Source organism: Macaca thibetana, chromosome 1 (assembly GCF_024542745.1).
Source record: "Macaca thibetana thibetana isolate TM-01 chromosome 1, ASM2454274v1, whole genome shotgun sequence".
Taxonomy (NCBI): Eukaryota; Metazoa; Chordata; class Mammalia; order Primates; family Cercopithecidae; genus Macaca; species Macaca thibetana.
This window is the reverse complement of record NC_065578.1, coordinates 111975536-111992044: the sequence shown is the minus strand read 5'-3', so window position 1 is coordinate 111992044 and position 16509 is coordinate 111975536. Positions and strand designations below refer to the sequence as shown.

At 39.6% G+C, this 16509-nt stretch overlaps 2 protein-coding genes across 3 annotated transcripts in view; one reads left to right on the top strand and one right to left on the bottom strand.

Moving 5' to 3' along the window:
• The window catches only part of ST7L (suppression of tumorigenicity 7 like), an 843199-nt gene that overhangs the window by 697091 nt on the left and 129599 nt on the right, over positions 1–16509 (top strand). The window lies entirely within an intron of this gene.
• The window catches only part of CAPZA1 (capping actin protein of muscle Z-line subunit alpha 1), a 48386-nt gene continuing 31922 nt past the window's right edge, over positions 46–16509 (bottom strand). The window contains exons 5-10 of the mRNA XM_050747598.1: positions 15900–16106; positions 11150–11229; positions 10458–10536; positions 4530–4601; positions 2069–2131; positions 46–1687 (exon numbers count right to left, since the gene is read on the bottom strand). Coding sequence (XP_050603555.1) covers positions 1547–1687; positions 2069–2131; positions 4530–4601; positions 10458–10536; positions 11150–11229; positions 15900–16106 — 642 coding nt within the window. The 3' untranslated portion in view covers positions 46–1546. The remainder of the gene's footprint in view (positions 1688–2068; positions 2132–4529; positions 4602–10457; positions 10537–11149; positions 11230–15899; positions 16107–16509) is intronic.

Below are 16509 nucleotides of genomic sequence, written 5' to 3'. Positions count from 1 at the left end.
GAACCAAGGCTGAAGCGATGAATCAAAAAGGAGAGACTCAGACAATTTTAGAACAAAACAGGTATATTTCTATTAGACTACCTGATACAGAAGATAGTGTGGTATGGATGGATAGTATGAATGACAAATAATACAAATATATTTTATTTGAAATAAACAAAAATGCATACACAGCTCAATGGGTCACCTGGAAACAAACTGTTGCTTGACTGTATTACTGAGCAGAAACAAAACGGAAGCACAAATACCTTTCTTTTTTGACATGTATCTGGAGATAGGTAGGAAGACACTACTTGGTTTTTTAAAAAACTGACCTTCCCTTAAGGCCTGGTCATAGAAGTGTAAACAATGTAAATGAATCCACCATTACCAGTTGTCATATCATATCTATGTCACCTGTGTATTCTGAGATTACACACATACCTGCCAATATACCTGGGAAAGGTTATTTTATCACAGTTACACTTGAGTTCTTGGCAGGCAGGACTGAGGAAGAGTAATTTGAAATAAGTTTTACATCCTATTTAGAAGAAATCACTAGTATTTCCTTAAATAACAGGTTACAATAGAAAGATACTGCCTGGAAGTTATCCTTTTCACTTTGGTTCATTTTTAGTTTTTGTTTATGATTTACATAGCTGTTTAATTCATTTGCTTATAGTACAATCCTGCCATAAAGTATTAAAGCACAAGATACCTATTATTCCTTCAACATCTGCATTTTTCAAGTTTTATACTCTACATCCACAGTACGTCAGCAGTTCTTGAATGTTTAAAAAAATAAATGGGTAAAATGCTTCTAAAAATGCAGATGTCTATAACTACAATGGTACTAAGATGGGAGGGAGACAATGAGAGAAGGGATAAAAGCAACATGTTCATGTGCAGGGAATGTGGTTCAAGTCTTTGGATTTAAAAACAAGTTCCCCAGAGAAGCTGGCACTTCCTTTGCCCTCCAAAAAGGACCTGAAAAGTCCCAATCCAAACTTTGGAAAATTACAGTTATGAGATGCAGTAAATGATGATCAAAGCAGTCAGAGGGAGAAGGATGAATGTGTCTTCCATTTAGCTAGAGATTGTAGCATAGCCTCTTTAGGTGTTGGTGGATCAGTAAAAACCACTGAAGTACCAGAAGTGCTTGGAAGGATAGGGGTAGAAAGTAATGACCATAATACCTTGTCTAAATCAGTAGCAGGCTTCATGGCTAGGAAACTTTAGTAAAATGTTATTAGGGTAGATCGCTCTCTCACCAACATTAAATGTGGTAGAATTAACCAAAAAAAAAAAAAAAAAAAAAAAAAAAAAAAAGAGGAAAAAAAAAAAAGATTTACACGTAGATATAGCAATAACAGAAAATTACAAGGCAGAAAACACAAAAGAATCAAGATAACGCTACAGGTTCAACAGTATTTCATGAGGCTAGAAAACCGGTTAACTTTGAAAGCCCTAGCAAAATATCACTCTTGTTTATAAATCACTTATTTATCATAGGACCACACGTTGAATCCTTGTCTTTCCACATACTGAAGAATCCTACATTCAGCCTTTAAGCATTCTGCATTTCTTTGCCAATCTTGTAGCTGAGTATCTTGTTCCAGTCGATTTTGGTGCGGGTAACTGGAAGCTGCCGGCGCAAGGCCTTGAATGTGGTATCTGACATTGTTTGATAGTTTTCACTAATTGCTGTCTGCAACAGATAATTGAAGATGAGTTGCTTGAACAGAAATGGAGCTGGTTGTGAACAGAAAAGTAATGCTATAGTCAAAGGATATGCTTGAGTCCCCTATGAAGGACAGACAGGATATATTATTTTCAGTGAGCTCCTCTCCAATCTCTGAATTTGGTCAAGTTCACCTATATTATTTCTTAAGTGAGAGCTACAGTCCCAAGCAATCCTCAAACCCTGACTGTAAGCAGAATGCCAACTTGGAAGGTCTGCAAAGTCTCCACATTTAGTAAAACTGAAGAGCATATATATTTATATTAAAGGACACAGGCCTAACAAAATATGTTAACAGCAAAATAATAAGATAGTAGAACTAGGAAAATTAGCTCCAAATCTTCTTACCTGATACTCATTTTCTGCATTCTCTATGATTTTAATAAACTCCTTGGCAGTTTGGGCTTCATTCTAATGGAAGAAGGAAGAGGGGGAAAATCAGATTTTTTTTAATGTGTAAGCAATAAGATCCTGAAAAGTAAGTCCATCTTAACTAACATTTGTATAACAATTTCTAGTTTACCAAGCATTCCCATGCCCACTACCCTCCTTTGATTCTCACAACTCTACGGGAGACTATGTTATAATCGTAACCCCCATTTTGCAGATGAGAAAACAGAATCCTCTTAAGCAACTTGACCAGAATTATACAGCTTTTGAATGATAAAGATGGGATCTGAAATTAGGTCTTCACCAAAAAAACCCATGCTCTTTCCACTCTACCACAGTATGCCCAAAAGACATCATCAAGTCTTGAAACCTTGACGCCTTGAAAATATTTCTGGTTTAAAATGGTATGAACAATGCCCTTGGACACATCAGTCATATACATAAGCTCACATATGCCTTTATTTGCCACTTATGATGTTAAACTAGCCAATCACATTTTGTACTACGTGGTTCAAGTATAAAATGAAATGAATCTCCCTCTTCCTGTTACCATTAAGTACAACAGAATTAAAGGGAAGAGGGTAGGATTTAATGTCTAGAGCAGCAGTCCTGAGACAGACGATGAGGTCAAAACTATTTTCTACTTTCATAATAATACTAACACAAAGTTATTTGCCTGTTTCACTTTCACTCTGCAATGTGTGTATGATGTAATTTCCTAGAAACTACATGATGTGTGATGACTTTATCACTGTGAGGGATAATGAAAGGTATGAAGCAGAGGCCGGGTGCAGTGGCTCATGTCTGTAATCCCAGCACTTTGGGAGGCCGAGGCAGGTGAGGTCAGTAGTTCAAGACAAGCCTGGTCAACATGGTGAAACCCTGTCTCTACTAAAAATACAAAAATTAGCTGGGCGTGGTGGCAGATGCCTGTAATCCCAGCTACTCAGGAGGCCTGAGGCAGGAGAATCACTTGAACCTGGGAGGTGGTGGCTGCAGTGAGCCAAGATAGCACTCCAGCTTGGGCAACAAGAGTGAAACTTCATCTCAAAAAACAAACAAATAAAAAACAACTAATATCACAATAAAATCAGCCATCTTTTAATAAACCAGACATTACACAATTTGTGAAGACAAAGACTAATGCCATTCTTCCCACTATTTTTTTTTCTTTTGATTTGGAAAATATATTCACAAAGATGTTACTTATTAACAAGTAATGGGTTTGTTATCATTAGTTTTAATTAAGTAATATTTTTAACACTTCTTAGTTTTCTTTCTTTCTTTCTGAGACAGGGTTTCACTCTGTCACCCAGGCTGGAGAGTAGTGGCACGATCTTGGCTTACTGCACCCTCAACCTTCCTGGGCTCAGGTGATCCTCCCACCACAGCCTCCCAAGTAGCTGGGACTACAGGCACTCAGCTGAGTTTTACATTTTTTTGTAGAGACGGGGTTTCACCGTATTGCTCAGGCTGGTCTTGAACTCCTGGGCTCAAGCTTTCACCTGCCTCGGCCTCCCAAAGGGCTGGGATTATAGGTGTGAGCCACCACTCCCGGCCAACACTTCTCAGCTTTAATTTTTAGTGAGGTAAACATTGATAGATATAACACATAAACAAAAACTCTTTGGGGGTACTCAATAACTTCTAAGAACTTAAAGAAGTAATGAGACTATCAAAGAAATACAAGAACAAATCATGTCTCTTCTTTCAAGGTATAGAACACAATAGTGGCCAGGCACGGTGGCTCACACCTATAATCCCAGTACTTTTGGAGGCTGAGGCAGGAGGATCACTTCAGTCTAGGAGTTTGAGACCAGCCTGGGCAACATAGAGACCTCATCTCTACCAAAAATAGAGAAATTAGCTGGGCATGGTGGCATGCACCTGTGCTCCCAGCTACTTGGGAGGCTGAGGTGGGAGGATCGCTTGAGCCTGGGAGCTTGAGGCTGCAGTGAGCTGTGATCATGTCCTTCCTTGCACTCCAGCCTGGGCAACAGAGTGAGTTCCCATCTCAAGTAAAATGACAACACCAAACCACAAAACATTCTAATTGAATACTCCTAAAAATGTTTTTCTCTAATGATATAAATGCAGCCCTATAGGATGCAGTTTGGTAAACTTTCCTTGCTCTTGGTATTTATTGATTGAAGGTATTGCTGTCCTTGAGTGACTATTACAATTGATAGACAGCGACTAAGAAGGACATTTGTCTAAAGCCATAATCAATATTTTGAGTCAAAAACTGTGAACTAATATATGCTGGTTGGTGGTAAGAGGCACTAACAGACGTGGCCAAAATCAAAACATTAAAAGCAAACTGAATTTCTACTGGCAGAATCAGCACTCAGGATCAAAACTAATTTTTTAAAGAAAGATGAGACATGAGTAAGACAGACACTAAATATTCCATACTCACTGAAACAGTTAGTGAATCCTGTACATCTTTATGACTAACCAACTGAACATTGCCATCTTCATAATAGTGAACCTGTGTGAGACAATGTATGAATCTTTTTAGGGGAAGTTCATAGAGAAACCTGCTACTTAGGACACAAATCCATGCTTTAAGCTATCTTTAAGTTGATGAGCCTTTTTACCAATTCTGAACAAATAATTAATATAAGCAATGGTAATTCACAATGGTGGTTAATTAATTCACAGAACACTTAAGTTTAAGAATGCTTTTTCCTTAGCAGGGAAAACTGATTATTAAGTTCAACAAACATTTATTACATGCTCTTCACATTCTAAGCACTGTGCTAGGCATTGTGAATACAAAGGTAAATAAGATCCCACTCTTAACAATATTAAAATAATTAAAGTCATTAAACATTAGTTTTTCTCTGTGAAAACCAAGGAGTTTCAATGGATCCTAATACCTAATATTTGGCACATTTCTCCATATACATTATCATCAATATTGGTAAGCAGAACTGACCAGGTACAGGAAAAGTCTCATTGAGGGTTAAAGACAGGACAGAAAAACAAATATTTTATTGGTAAATCAGATATTTTTAAAAAGATAGAAGTAGTTCTGAATATGTAAGGTAAAGTGAAGTGCCAGGCTGGAGTGCACTAACCATACTGAAATGGCTATCATGAATAAGAAATTTGACAGTTAGAAAAGTAGTAAAAATTTCAGCTGCATAAAGACTTCAGCTGCGTAAAGACTTCACTATTACTTATATTCCCTCATTCAATCTTTTTTTTCTTTTTGAGAGTCTTGTTCTTGTCACCCAGGCTGGAGTGCAATGGCACGATCTCGGCTCACTGCAACCTCCGTCTCCCAGGTTTAAGTGATTCTCCTGCCTGAGACTCCCGAGTAGCTGGGATTACAGGCACCCGCAACCAAGCCTGGCTAACTTTTGTAATTTTAGTAGAGACTGGGTTTCACCATGTTGGCCAGGTTGGTCTTGAACTCCTGACCTCGTGATCCGCCCACCTCGGCCTCCCAAAAGTGCTGGGATTACAGTCATGAGCCACTGCGCTAGGCCACCTCATTTAATCTTTACAGAAACTCTTATGAGATGAGGACTACAACTAACCCTATTTTATAGCTGAGGAAACTGAAACTTGCCTTGAAGCGGTTATTAAACAATAACTTATTCATGTTCACACACCTAATAAGAGGAGAAGCTAGGATTTGAATTAGGTCCAATTCCAGAGCTATACAACGTATGTAGTACTTCCCAATGCTATGTTTTGTCAAAAAGTTAGAAATTCCTTGATCTGGGGAGAAATAGTGTCTCAGCAGGGGCTTACTCTTTGTGGATATCATTAGAAGGGCATAACTAACAGCCAAGCTTCATCTAGGCAGAAACCTATTTGCAACAAAAAGACTTCCCTGGACAACATAAACCCCCTACATATCCTCGTTTAAAGGACAAAAACAAGTATCTTTTTTTTTTTTTGAGACAGCGTCGTGCTCTGTCACCCAGGCTGGAGCACAGTGGCCAATCTCGGCTCACTGCAACCTCCGCCTCCTGGGTTAAAGCAATTCTCCTGCCTCAGCCTCCTGCATAGCTGGGTCTACAGGCGCATGCCACCATGGCCAGCTAATTTTTGTAGTTTTAATAGAGATGGGGTTTCACCGTGTTGGCCAGGATGGTCTCAATCTCTTGACCTCATGATCCCCATGCCTTTGCTTCCCAAAGTGCTGGGATTACAGGCGTGAGCCACCGTGCCTGGCAAATATCTTCTTTAATGAGGACAAACAGCTGGCTCTATCCAGATGGGCAAGAGAAGCTAGACTTTCCATACCCTCTCTAAACCCTGAAATTTTACCTTTTGGCTTTCTAAGAGGTTAAAGAAGAAAAGACAATATAAGAATCCACTGAGAACAGGCATGGTGGCTCACATATTTAATCCCAGCACTTTGGGAGGTCGAGGAGGGCAGATCACTTGAGGTCAGGAGTTCGAGACCAGCCTGACCAACATGGTGAAATCCCTTCTCTACTAAAAATACAAAAAAAAATTAGGCGGGCATGGTGGCGGGTGCCTGTAATCCCAGCTACTTGGGAGGCTGAGGCAGGAGAATCACTTGAACCCAGGAGGCAGAGGCTGCGGTGAGCTGAGACTGCGCCACTGCACTCCAGCCTGGGCAACAGAGCTAGACTAGAATCCACTGGAGACAAGATGAAAATCCACTGGAAAAGAAGGGTGATAATAAGAACCACTAATACTTACATGTAAAATCAGAATAGCAAAGATGTGGGCAAAAAGACTGGGCTCAATGATGATGACATATAAAGGTTAAAATCCCAATAGATTAAGAATATTAAAATACAAGTAGGTCACAATCAAATATCAGTTTTGTTTTTTTTCATTAAAAAACTAGATAGAGGTTCAGGGACTGAAAAGAACATTCAGAAGGGGAATGAGCCGGGTGCAGTGGCTCACAAATGTAATCCCAGCACTTTGGGAGGCCAAGGTGGGCAGATCACGAGGTCAGGAGATCAAGATCATCCTGGCTAACACAGTGAAACCCGGTCTCTACTAAAAATACAAAAAATTAGCCCGGCGTGGTGGCATGCGCCTGTACTCCCCACTACTTGGGTGACTGAGGCAGGAGAATTGCTTGAACCCAGGGGCTGGAGGTTGCAATGAGCCAAGATCGCGCCACTGCACTCCAGCCTGGCGACAGAGCAAGACTCCATCTCAAACAAAACAAAACGAAAACAAAAAGGGGGCAGGGTGGGGGATGAGTACAAACAGGATGGGAGATATTTAAAAAAAAAAAACCAGAGATCTGGCCATAGAAGAAACAAGAACTTCTATTTCTCAGAACTTGTCTAAAGAGAGGAGGTATGCAGAGCACATTCTTTTTGTTCAAGAATAAAGACTATACAATTAGTCTGAACTTCTGTTATATTTCTTAATTAGGACATGGAAAGGAATATAGGGTAAGGTCAATAAGCCTCACTGCTGTGATCTCAATGAAAAATTCTAGGGCTGGGCGTGGTGGCTCACACCTGTAATCCCAGCACTTTGGGAAGCCAAGACAGGCAGATCACGAGGTAAGGAGTTCAAGACCAGCCTGGCTAACACAGTAAAACCCCGTCTCTACTAAAAATACAAAAAATTAGCCAGGCGTGGTGGCGGGCACCTGTGGTACCAGCTACTCAGGAGGCTGAGGCAGGAGAATGGCGTGAACCCGGGAGGCGGAGCTTGCAGTGAGCCGAGATCCCACCACTGCATTCTTGCTTGGGCGACAGAGCGAGACTCCGTCTTTAAAAAAAAAAAAAAAAAAGGAAAAAAGAAAAATTCTAAAAAATATTAATTTCATTACCTAATACACTAATGATATTATAATTTTTAGAAATTAACCCAGCCTGGGCAATACAGTGAGACCCCGACTCTACAAAAAATAAAAACAGTTGGCCAGGTGCAGTGGCGTGTGCTTGTAGCACCAGGTACTTGGGAGGATGAGGTGGGAGGATCATTCAGTTGAGGAATTCGAGGTTGCAGTGAGCTAGGAAAGCACCACTGCACTCCAGCCTAGGTGATACAGCGAGACACACCGTTTCAAGAAAGAAATTAAGCTCAAAACTTACGTGTTCTAAGACCTTTTCTAGGTCTCATCTGCTAACATGAAAATGGTTCAATTAACTAATACATATTTCAACATGACTGTCATCAACATAAATCCTCAGAAATTATTGCCTTCTCAGAACGATGCTTTTGCCTATAGACTAGCCTGAAAGGCTAAATATCTTCATGACTTTTCCAAGTAATTCTCACTCCAAAATTTAAAAGATATGTAAATGAAATAAGCCTTCCCCGAAAGTGTGATCAATTTGTGCTTAAAAAGGTTTAAATGTGGGTCTGTACACTGGGCTGTATTTTGAATCTTACCATAAATTATCACCCTTTGTGATGTGTGCTCTTATTTTATAGGTTTGCACTGGCAAAGTTAAAATACAAATGGCTGTTTCCATCTAGAAACAAAGTAAAATTTATTTACACAAAATTTACAGTAAGCTTCTACAATGCTGATACCATGGTTCCAGGAAGTTAATGCTGATGCCACAGTTACAAGAGGTCTAGAGCGTTAGGCTACTAAGATATTTGGTTAACAGAAACAGAACAGTATGCTGCCTTAGGCTGCACCTTCCCAGAAGCAGACCCCAAGACAAAGATTAGAGGAAAAGTAGTTTATTTGGGAGCAAATCTCACAAAGCTATAGTAGGGGACAGAAGAAGTGAGACACAGAAGGGAAGGAAGCCTTACAGGTACATTTATGAGCAGGTTACAGCTGTGGGTACTGGGCTCTGGAAGACTAAATAGAACATGCTTCAGAGTTGTCCTACTTGAGGAAGCTGTCATATTTATCTACCAACTCTTACACATCACTGAGGGCTGCTCCCAGAGCTGTGAACTCAACACCAGCCTGTCTCACCTGAGTTGGGCAAGCTCCTATGGCCAGGAGCTACTTGTTGCAGGAAGCTATAGGTATATATAAAAAGAGGAGATTTACTTTTACAGAATTTATTACCTATGCACTTGATTAAATTAGAGCATTAAAAAAGACAACCCTTGGCTGGGCGCAGTGGCTCACCTGAAGTCAGTTCAAGACCAGCCTGGCCAACATAGTGAAATCCCGCCTCTACTAAAAATACAAAAATTAGCTGGGCATGGTGGTGCGTGCCTGTAATCCCAGCTACTTGGGAGGCTGAGGCAGGAGAATTGCTTAAACCCAGGAGGTAGAGGTTGCAGTGAGCCAAGATCGTACACTGCACTCTAGGCTGGGTGACAGAGCGAGGCTCCTCCTCCTCCTCAAAAAAAAAAAAAAAAAAAAAAAAAAGACAACTCTTGGTAATTGTTGTTGAAGCACAGCTTAACACAATATAATACAGGTACAATTAGGTACTGATCTTCTCAGTCACCTGTACCTATTCTGACCTTAGAGTTAGTGAAGCTTAAATATTAAATCACCCTAAATTTAGAAAGTCAAACCTCTGCTAGGATATTAAACTTCAATCCAGATAGGCATCAAATGAGTTAACAGCTATCTTATTCAGCTGCCTGTCTACCCTGACCATCAGCATTAGAAATCTACTTCTGGGCAAGATGCAGTGGCTCACGCCTGTAATCCCAGAAATTTGGGAGGCCGAGGTGGGTGGATCACCTGAGGTCAGGAGATTGAGACCAGCCTGACCAACATGAAGAAACCCCGCCTGCACTAAAAATAGAGAATTAGCCGGGCATGGTGGCACATGCCTGTAATCCCAGCTACTTGGGAGGCCAAGGCAGGAGAATCACTTGAACCCAGGAGCCAGAGGTTGCAAAGAGCCGAGATCACGCCATTGCACCTCTAGCCTGGGCAATAAGAGCAAAACTCCGTCTCAAAAATCAATCAATCAATCAATCTACTTCTGCTTGGCTATTTATATTCCAAAACACCTGCCATTCTCTCTAGTTATAATTTTTAGAAATTAACCCAACCTGGGCTGAGAAGTGGAGGTTGCAGTTAGCTGAGATCATGTGACTGCACTCCAGTCTGGGTGATGGAGTGAGACTATCCCAAAAAATAAAAATTATTATTATTATTATTAATTTTAATTCTTTCCTAAAACTGCTGTTTGATAATTCCTAGATATAACTCATGTTACCTTTAAAGGAAAAATAACAATAACCATGTTGCCATATACTCTACATACTATCCTTTATCAACTCAGAATAGCTCTCTCTGTTTACTACCCCAAGAAGGAGGCTTCTATTTCTATTCACTACCATCAGTCTCCCCTTGCATCTACATAAACTTGGTCCTTATTTAATACCAGAGCAACTTGCACATGTTTTAAAGATGTGAAGTTTTAAGTCTATAAATATGTTGGAATCTCACCTGAATCTTAAGCACTCCAACCACCTGGGCTGTAGGTGGTGTGATGGTGAACTTCCACTCTGATCTCCAACGACCATTCCTATTAAAACACACACACACAACATTGCAGAATTAGCAATAAGCACAAGAAAGAAGTGATTTGCCACTGAGGTACAGAAGTTGGGAAAGAGGGGTGCAAAAAAAGAAAAAAAAAAAAAAAGAGAGAGAGAAACTGTCATTTCCAGTTTGGCAAACCCAAAGCTCTGTCTACTCAAATAAAAGTCTGAATCTAAGTGGCCTGACCATAAGCCTTTTCTAAGTTATTTTGACTTTCATTTTTCCTTTTTTCCCTCGAAATGGAAAACCATGCCTATTCTGCTCATGGGAGGCTCTTCCAAAATCAGATGAATAGGCTGCTGAGTTATGCAATTAACTCAAGTAGCATTAACCCTAGGCCAAGTAAAACTCAGATTTTCAACAGGGCACTTTACTAATCACTTGTTCTCACTCAAAGTAAGAGTAACTTTTAAAGGAAAATTTAATTATAAAACCCAGAACTGTAAGGAATCTTAATCTCTCATTTACAGATAGAAAACTGAAGTCTGTAAGTTAAATAATTATTCCAAGCTAGTTGGATTAAAAACCAAGTCTCAACTGCTGGTTTCTTTTGGATATAAATTAGATACAAATAGAAGAGAATATCTATTTCTTACCAGAAGTTTTTAGGCTGAAACTGGTGGCTTTCAATACATGCGATAATAGTCTGTTGCCCATCGATAGTTTTAGCATAAACCTATCATTGGGAAAACAAAAATAGTTAAATAGACTCCAAACACATTTAATTTAAACAACACGCATTGTACAAAAGTGGCGTGTTAAATCCTTGGGGGAGACAAAGAATCAGATAAAATGAGCTTACAACACAATAGTGCACATGGGATATGAAAACAAAGCAGAACATGTTAGGTTCTACCAGAGACAGTGATACAACGAAAACAGAGGGAAATACTGCTCTTGGTTTGGGGTACAAGGCGGGTGCCATTTAGGCGGGGTCATACAAGACAGATGAGATTCTGATAAGTGGAGACTGAAAATAAAGGCGAGACAGGAAACTAAGGACTTGTTCAGTGAAAGGCTGATAGTTCTGTCATGTTTGGAGGGTGTGTGTGAAGTGAACTAATGAAAGACAAAACAGGATGGTGGATTTAGGTCATGTAATAGTAGATGTAAAGTAAGAAGTTTAAGACTTTATTCTATAGGCAATAGAGAGACAGCAAAACATGACTAGAACTAATATTGTGGGAGAATAATCAATACTGGTATTCAAGATAAAACGAAGAAAAGCTGAAGCTTGGTTAGGAGGCCACAGGATTAATCTAGGCAACAAGCCAGGGTTGTATTAAAGGGAATGGAAAGGAAGAGCTGCATACAGAATGCAGAAGAACAATCAAAGTCTAGCAGAATATTGCAAATGACAGGCAAAGGAAAGAAGGAACTAAAGGGTGACTAAAAAGATGGTGGTGTCATTAACAAACTGGGAACTACAGATGGAGATATCTAGTTAGTAGTTAGAAACACTAACTCTTCCTTAGTGTGGGAGAGGTGAATAGAAATGCAATCACCAAGGGAAAGTAAGAAAAAAAATAGTGCTTTATAGTCCACAAAATATGTTTCTACATGTATTTTCTTTTTCCTCCAATAAATCTGATGAAATATATTGTTATCATCTACAGATGAGAAGTTGAAGTTCACAAAGCTTCTTGCCTAAGGTGACTCAGAAAGTGGTAAAGCTAGAATCCAAAGGTAGAATCCCCATGTTTTTGTGACACCGAAGTCTATGTTACTTTACCTGCATTAAATGAACTATGAACTTTGGGGAATGCCTACATTTACAAAGGTAGGGGAAAAAAAGAACTTAGTACAAACAGAGTAAGAATAATTAGGGGGCTGGGTGCAATGGCTCACACCTGTAATCCTAGCACTCTGAGAGGCCGTGGCAGGGGGATCACCTGAGGTCAGGAGTTCAAGACCAGCCTGGCCAACACGGTGGAACCCCGTCTCTACTAAAAATACAAAAATTAGCCAGGTGTGGTGGTGGGTGCCTGTAATCCCACCTACTCGGGAGGCTGAGGCAGGAAAATTGCATGAACCTGAGAGGCGGAGGTTGCAGTGAGCTGAGATCATGCCACTGTACTCCAGCCTGGGCAAAAAGAGCAAAACTCCAGCCTAAGTAAAAGATAATTTCTAGAAGAAGTTGATTGGCTTCAGTGTGAAATGCCATTCGAAGTCATAGACAAGGAAAAGGACATTGGACTAGGTAACTCATGAAGCATTAGTAAACTCAGAGCAGTTTCTGTACAATGGGGACTAAAGTAAAAAATCAAAGGGTTCAGAAGTAGAGAGAGGAAATGGCATTAGCAGGGGAAGAATGTGTACTGATTTGGTGGTGATGCAGAGAGAGATGAGAGAAGGGAAAAAGTGGAGAAGAGGGAGAAAGGGCAAAGTGGAAAGGGCAGACAAAGAAGGAGAAATAAGCCAGGCATGGTGGCTCATGCCTTGTAGTAGACACACACACACACACACACACACACACACACACACACACACACAAATTAGCTAGGTATGGTGGCATGCACCTGTGGTCCTAGCTACTTGGGAGGCTGAGGCGAACGGATCATGAGGTCAGGAGTTCAAGATCAGTCTGGCCAATATAGTGAAACCCCGTCTCTACTAAAAATATAAAAATTAGCCAGGTGTAGTGGCAGGCGCCTGTAATTCCAGCTACTCGGGAGGCTGAGGCAGGAGAATCGCTTGAGCCCAGGAAAGGGAGGTTGCAGGGAGCCTAGACCACACCATTGCACTCCAGCTTGGGAGACAGAGTTAGATTGTCTCAAAAAAAAAAAAAAAAAAAAAAAGATTTTCTGTCAGTTTCAATCCTTACAAAACATGGGGGATTAGATGCCTGTCAGAGGACAACGAAAAATGTTTGCAACACACTATGTAGAAAATGTGATAGGGAATAATGAGAGGAAATTACGGACTACTAAGCAGGTGAGCTGAAGACATAGTCATAGGACACTTACATACAGCAGACACCATCAGAACAATTCCATAACTTTCTGTAGCTCATTTGATAGCTAAGGACACAGTAGGGTTATCTGGTGCTGGAGCTCTCCAAATTAAGAATGGGTAGTGACAAACTTTGAATGCGTAACAGACAATAAATTCAAAGTATATTTAGGATTAAACAGTCAATTTCTAAATGGGAGTCTATCATGTCTCCCCTTTGCAATACTGGCTTCCCAACAGGAATTCTATACTTGTTCAGTCCACCATAATGGGTATTCTCATTTAAAAAAAAAAAAAAAAAAAAAAAAAAATCAAACAATGACACCTAGCCTAACATTTATCTAACATTTATGTAGAGCTTACTTTGTGCCAGGCACTGTTCCAGGCATATATTACATATATTACTAATTCATTAAATCTTCACAACAACTCTATGAGGTAAAAACAATTATTTCCATTTTACAGTCAAATAATTGAAGCACAGAGATGTTAAGTAATTTACCTAAGGTCATACAACTAATTAATTGGCAGGGCCAGGATTCAAACTAGTTAGTTAGGCTTCAAAGTAAGTGCTCCTAACTGTATTCTAGACTGCCATGTAATTCATCATTGCATATTTAAAATATTCTAGTGAAAATTGCTAAAAGAGATTTTCCCACAACAAAAAAATGATAAATATGTGTACTAATAATCCATGTTATCAGTTCAATACAGCCATTCCACAATGTATACATATTGAAAACATCATGTTGTACATACCATATTTTTATTTGTCAATTTAAAAATAAAAAATATTCGAATCAATATTTTTCTTAACATGCCATAATTTTATAAAGGAAAAATCATGATAAAGTCAAATTTATCTATTTTTACAGTCAAGAGGTAGTAAAAGAAAATCAGGCCAGGCGCAGCAGCTCACGCCTGTAACCCTAGCACTTTGGGAGGCCAAGGCAGCCAGATCACCTGATATCAGGAGTTCGAGACCAGCCTGGCCAACACAGTGAAGACCCGTCTCTAGTGTCTGTAACTAAAAATATAAAAATTAGCCAGGTGTGTTGGTGGGCACTTGTAATCCCAGCTACTCAGGAGGCTGAGGCAGAAGAATTGCTTGAACCCAGGAGATGGAGGTTACAGTGAGCCGACAAGGTGCCCCTGCATTCTAGCCTGGGTGACAGAGTGAGACTTTGTCTCAAAAAACAAAACAACAACAAAAAAAAGAAAATCATTCCTGATTTTTAAAAAATCGTTTGGTTTTTTTGTTTTTTGTTTTTTTGAGACAGTCTCACTCTGTTGCCCAGGCTGGAGTGTAGTGGGGTGGTCTCAGCTCACTGCAACCTCCACCTCCCTTGTTCAAGTGATTCTTGTGCCTCAGCATCCTGAGTAGCTGAGACTACAGGTGTGCACCACCACATCCAATTACTTTTTGTATGTTTTAAGTATAGACAAAGTTTCACCATGTTGGCCAGGCTGGTCTCGAACTCCTGGCCTCAAGTGATCTGCCCACCTTGGCCTCCCAAAGTGCTGGGATTACAGGCATGAGCCACCATACCCAGCCAATTGTTTAGTTCTAATAGTTTTGATTACCTAATATAAATATTTAAACTATGTAGAAGTAGCTTTGTGTAAAAATGCCTATATCAAAAAGTCATAAATATGAGCAATAGCTCTCTAAACAATCTTAGTATACCATTTTTTCTCTGTGTCCAAACCAAAGACCTTTTAGATCTGGGTAAAAATACAAACAAGAAAAAAATTAATTTAAAAGGTTAATTTTAAAAAAGAAAGAAAAAAAAAACAAAGACCTTTTCCTGATGGGTGTAAGGCATTTCTCATAAGTCAAATGTGAAAACAGAATACACCGATATCTAAATTTTTTGTGCATTGGGATTTTTTTTTTTTTTTTTTTTTTTTTGAGACAGAGTCTCGCTCTGTCGCCCAGGCTGGAGTGCAGTGGCCAGATCTCAGCTCACTGCAAGCTCCACCTCCTGGGTTCACGCCATTCTCCTGCCTCAGCCTCCCGAGTAGCTGGGACTACAGGTGCCCGCCACCTCGCCCGGCTAGATTTTTTGTATTTTTTAGTAGAGACGGGGTTTCACCATGTTAGCCAGGATGGTCTCGATCTCCTGACCTCGTGATCTGCCTGTCTCGGCCTCCCAAAGTGCTGGGATTACAGGCTTGAGCCACCGCGCCTGGCGCATTGGGATTTTAAAAAGAACTTTTCCATATAAAAATTTCCATTTATTTATACCCCTTTCCAAAATGATTTAGGGAATAAAATGCACAGGAGAAGAGAGCATGACTAAGAAGAAAGAAGGGATGTTTGGTAGGCCAAAGTCTCCAAAGGATAAGGTAAATATAAGAAAACACTCTTTGATAATGAAGCAGATACTTAACAGTACAGAAGCCGTTGGAATAATGGTCTTTCACATAGGCTCTTAAAGCACTGTCACAGGATTCTCTCCAAGACTTCAGACCTCCATCTACTTCTTCTGGCTGAGGGTCACTTGCTTCTTTCCGTAAGTGGTCAAATTTAAAGGAAATTTTGTTTCTTGGATCTAAAAATCTGCTATTACCCAGGTCACCGTGCTCTGTAATTAAGACCTTCCAAAGAATGATTAAACATATGAGTAACTTTGTAAAAAAGACAATTCTTACTGCCTTTTGTGAAACACATCAATAAAAATTCTGAGGCAGTTAACTTTTCATTTCGTCAGACTTCTCTTTCATAATTTTTCAACCAAGTCCCATATTATTAAGAATATTACATTTATGAATAAGTCAACTTTAAACTACAAAATATCCCCCATATTAATAATATACTTCATTTCTTGGTTTCTAATATATTATCTATATAGTTATTTTATACATAGCTGTGATAACTTTTATGTACACTTTTGTATTTTTTTCACAGATTTTTTCCAGAGTCATTATGAAACTTTAGGGCCATTACACTTAGCATTTATAATAGGTAACACATTCACATGGTTCAAAAATGAAAAAATAC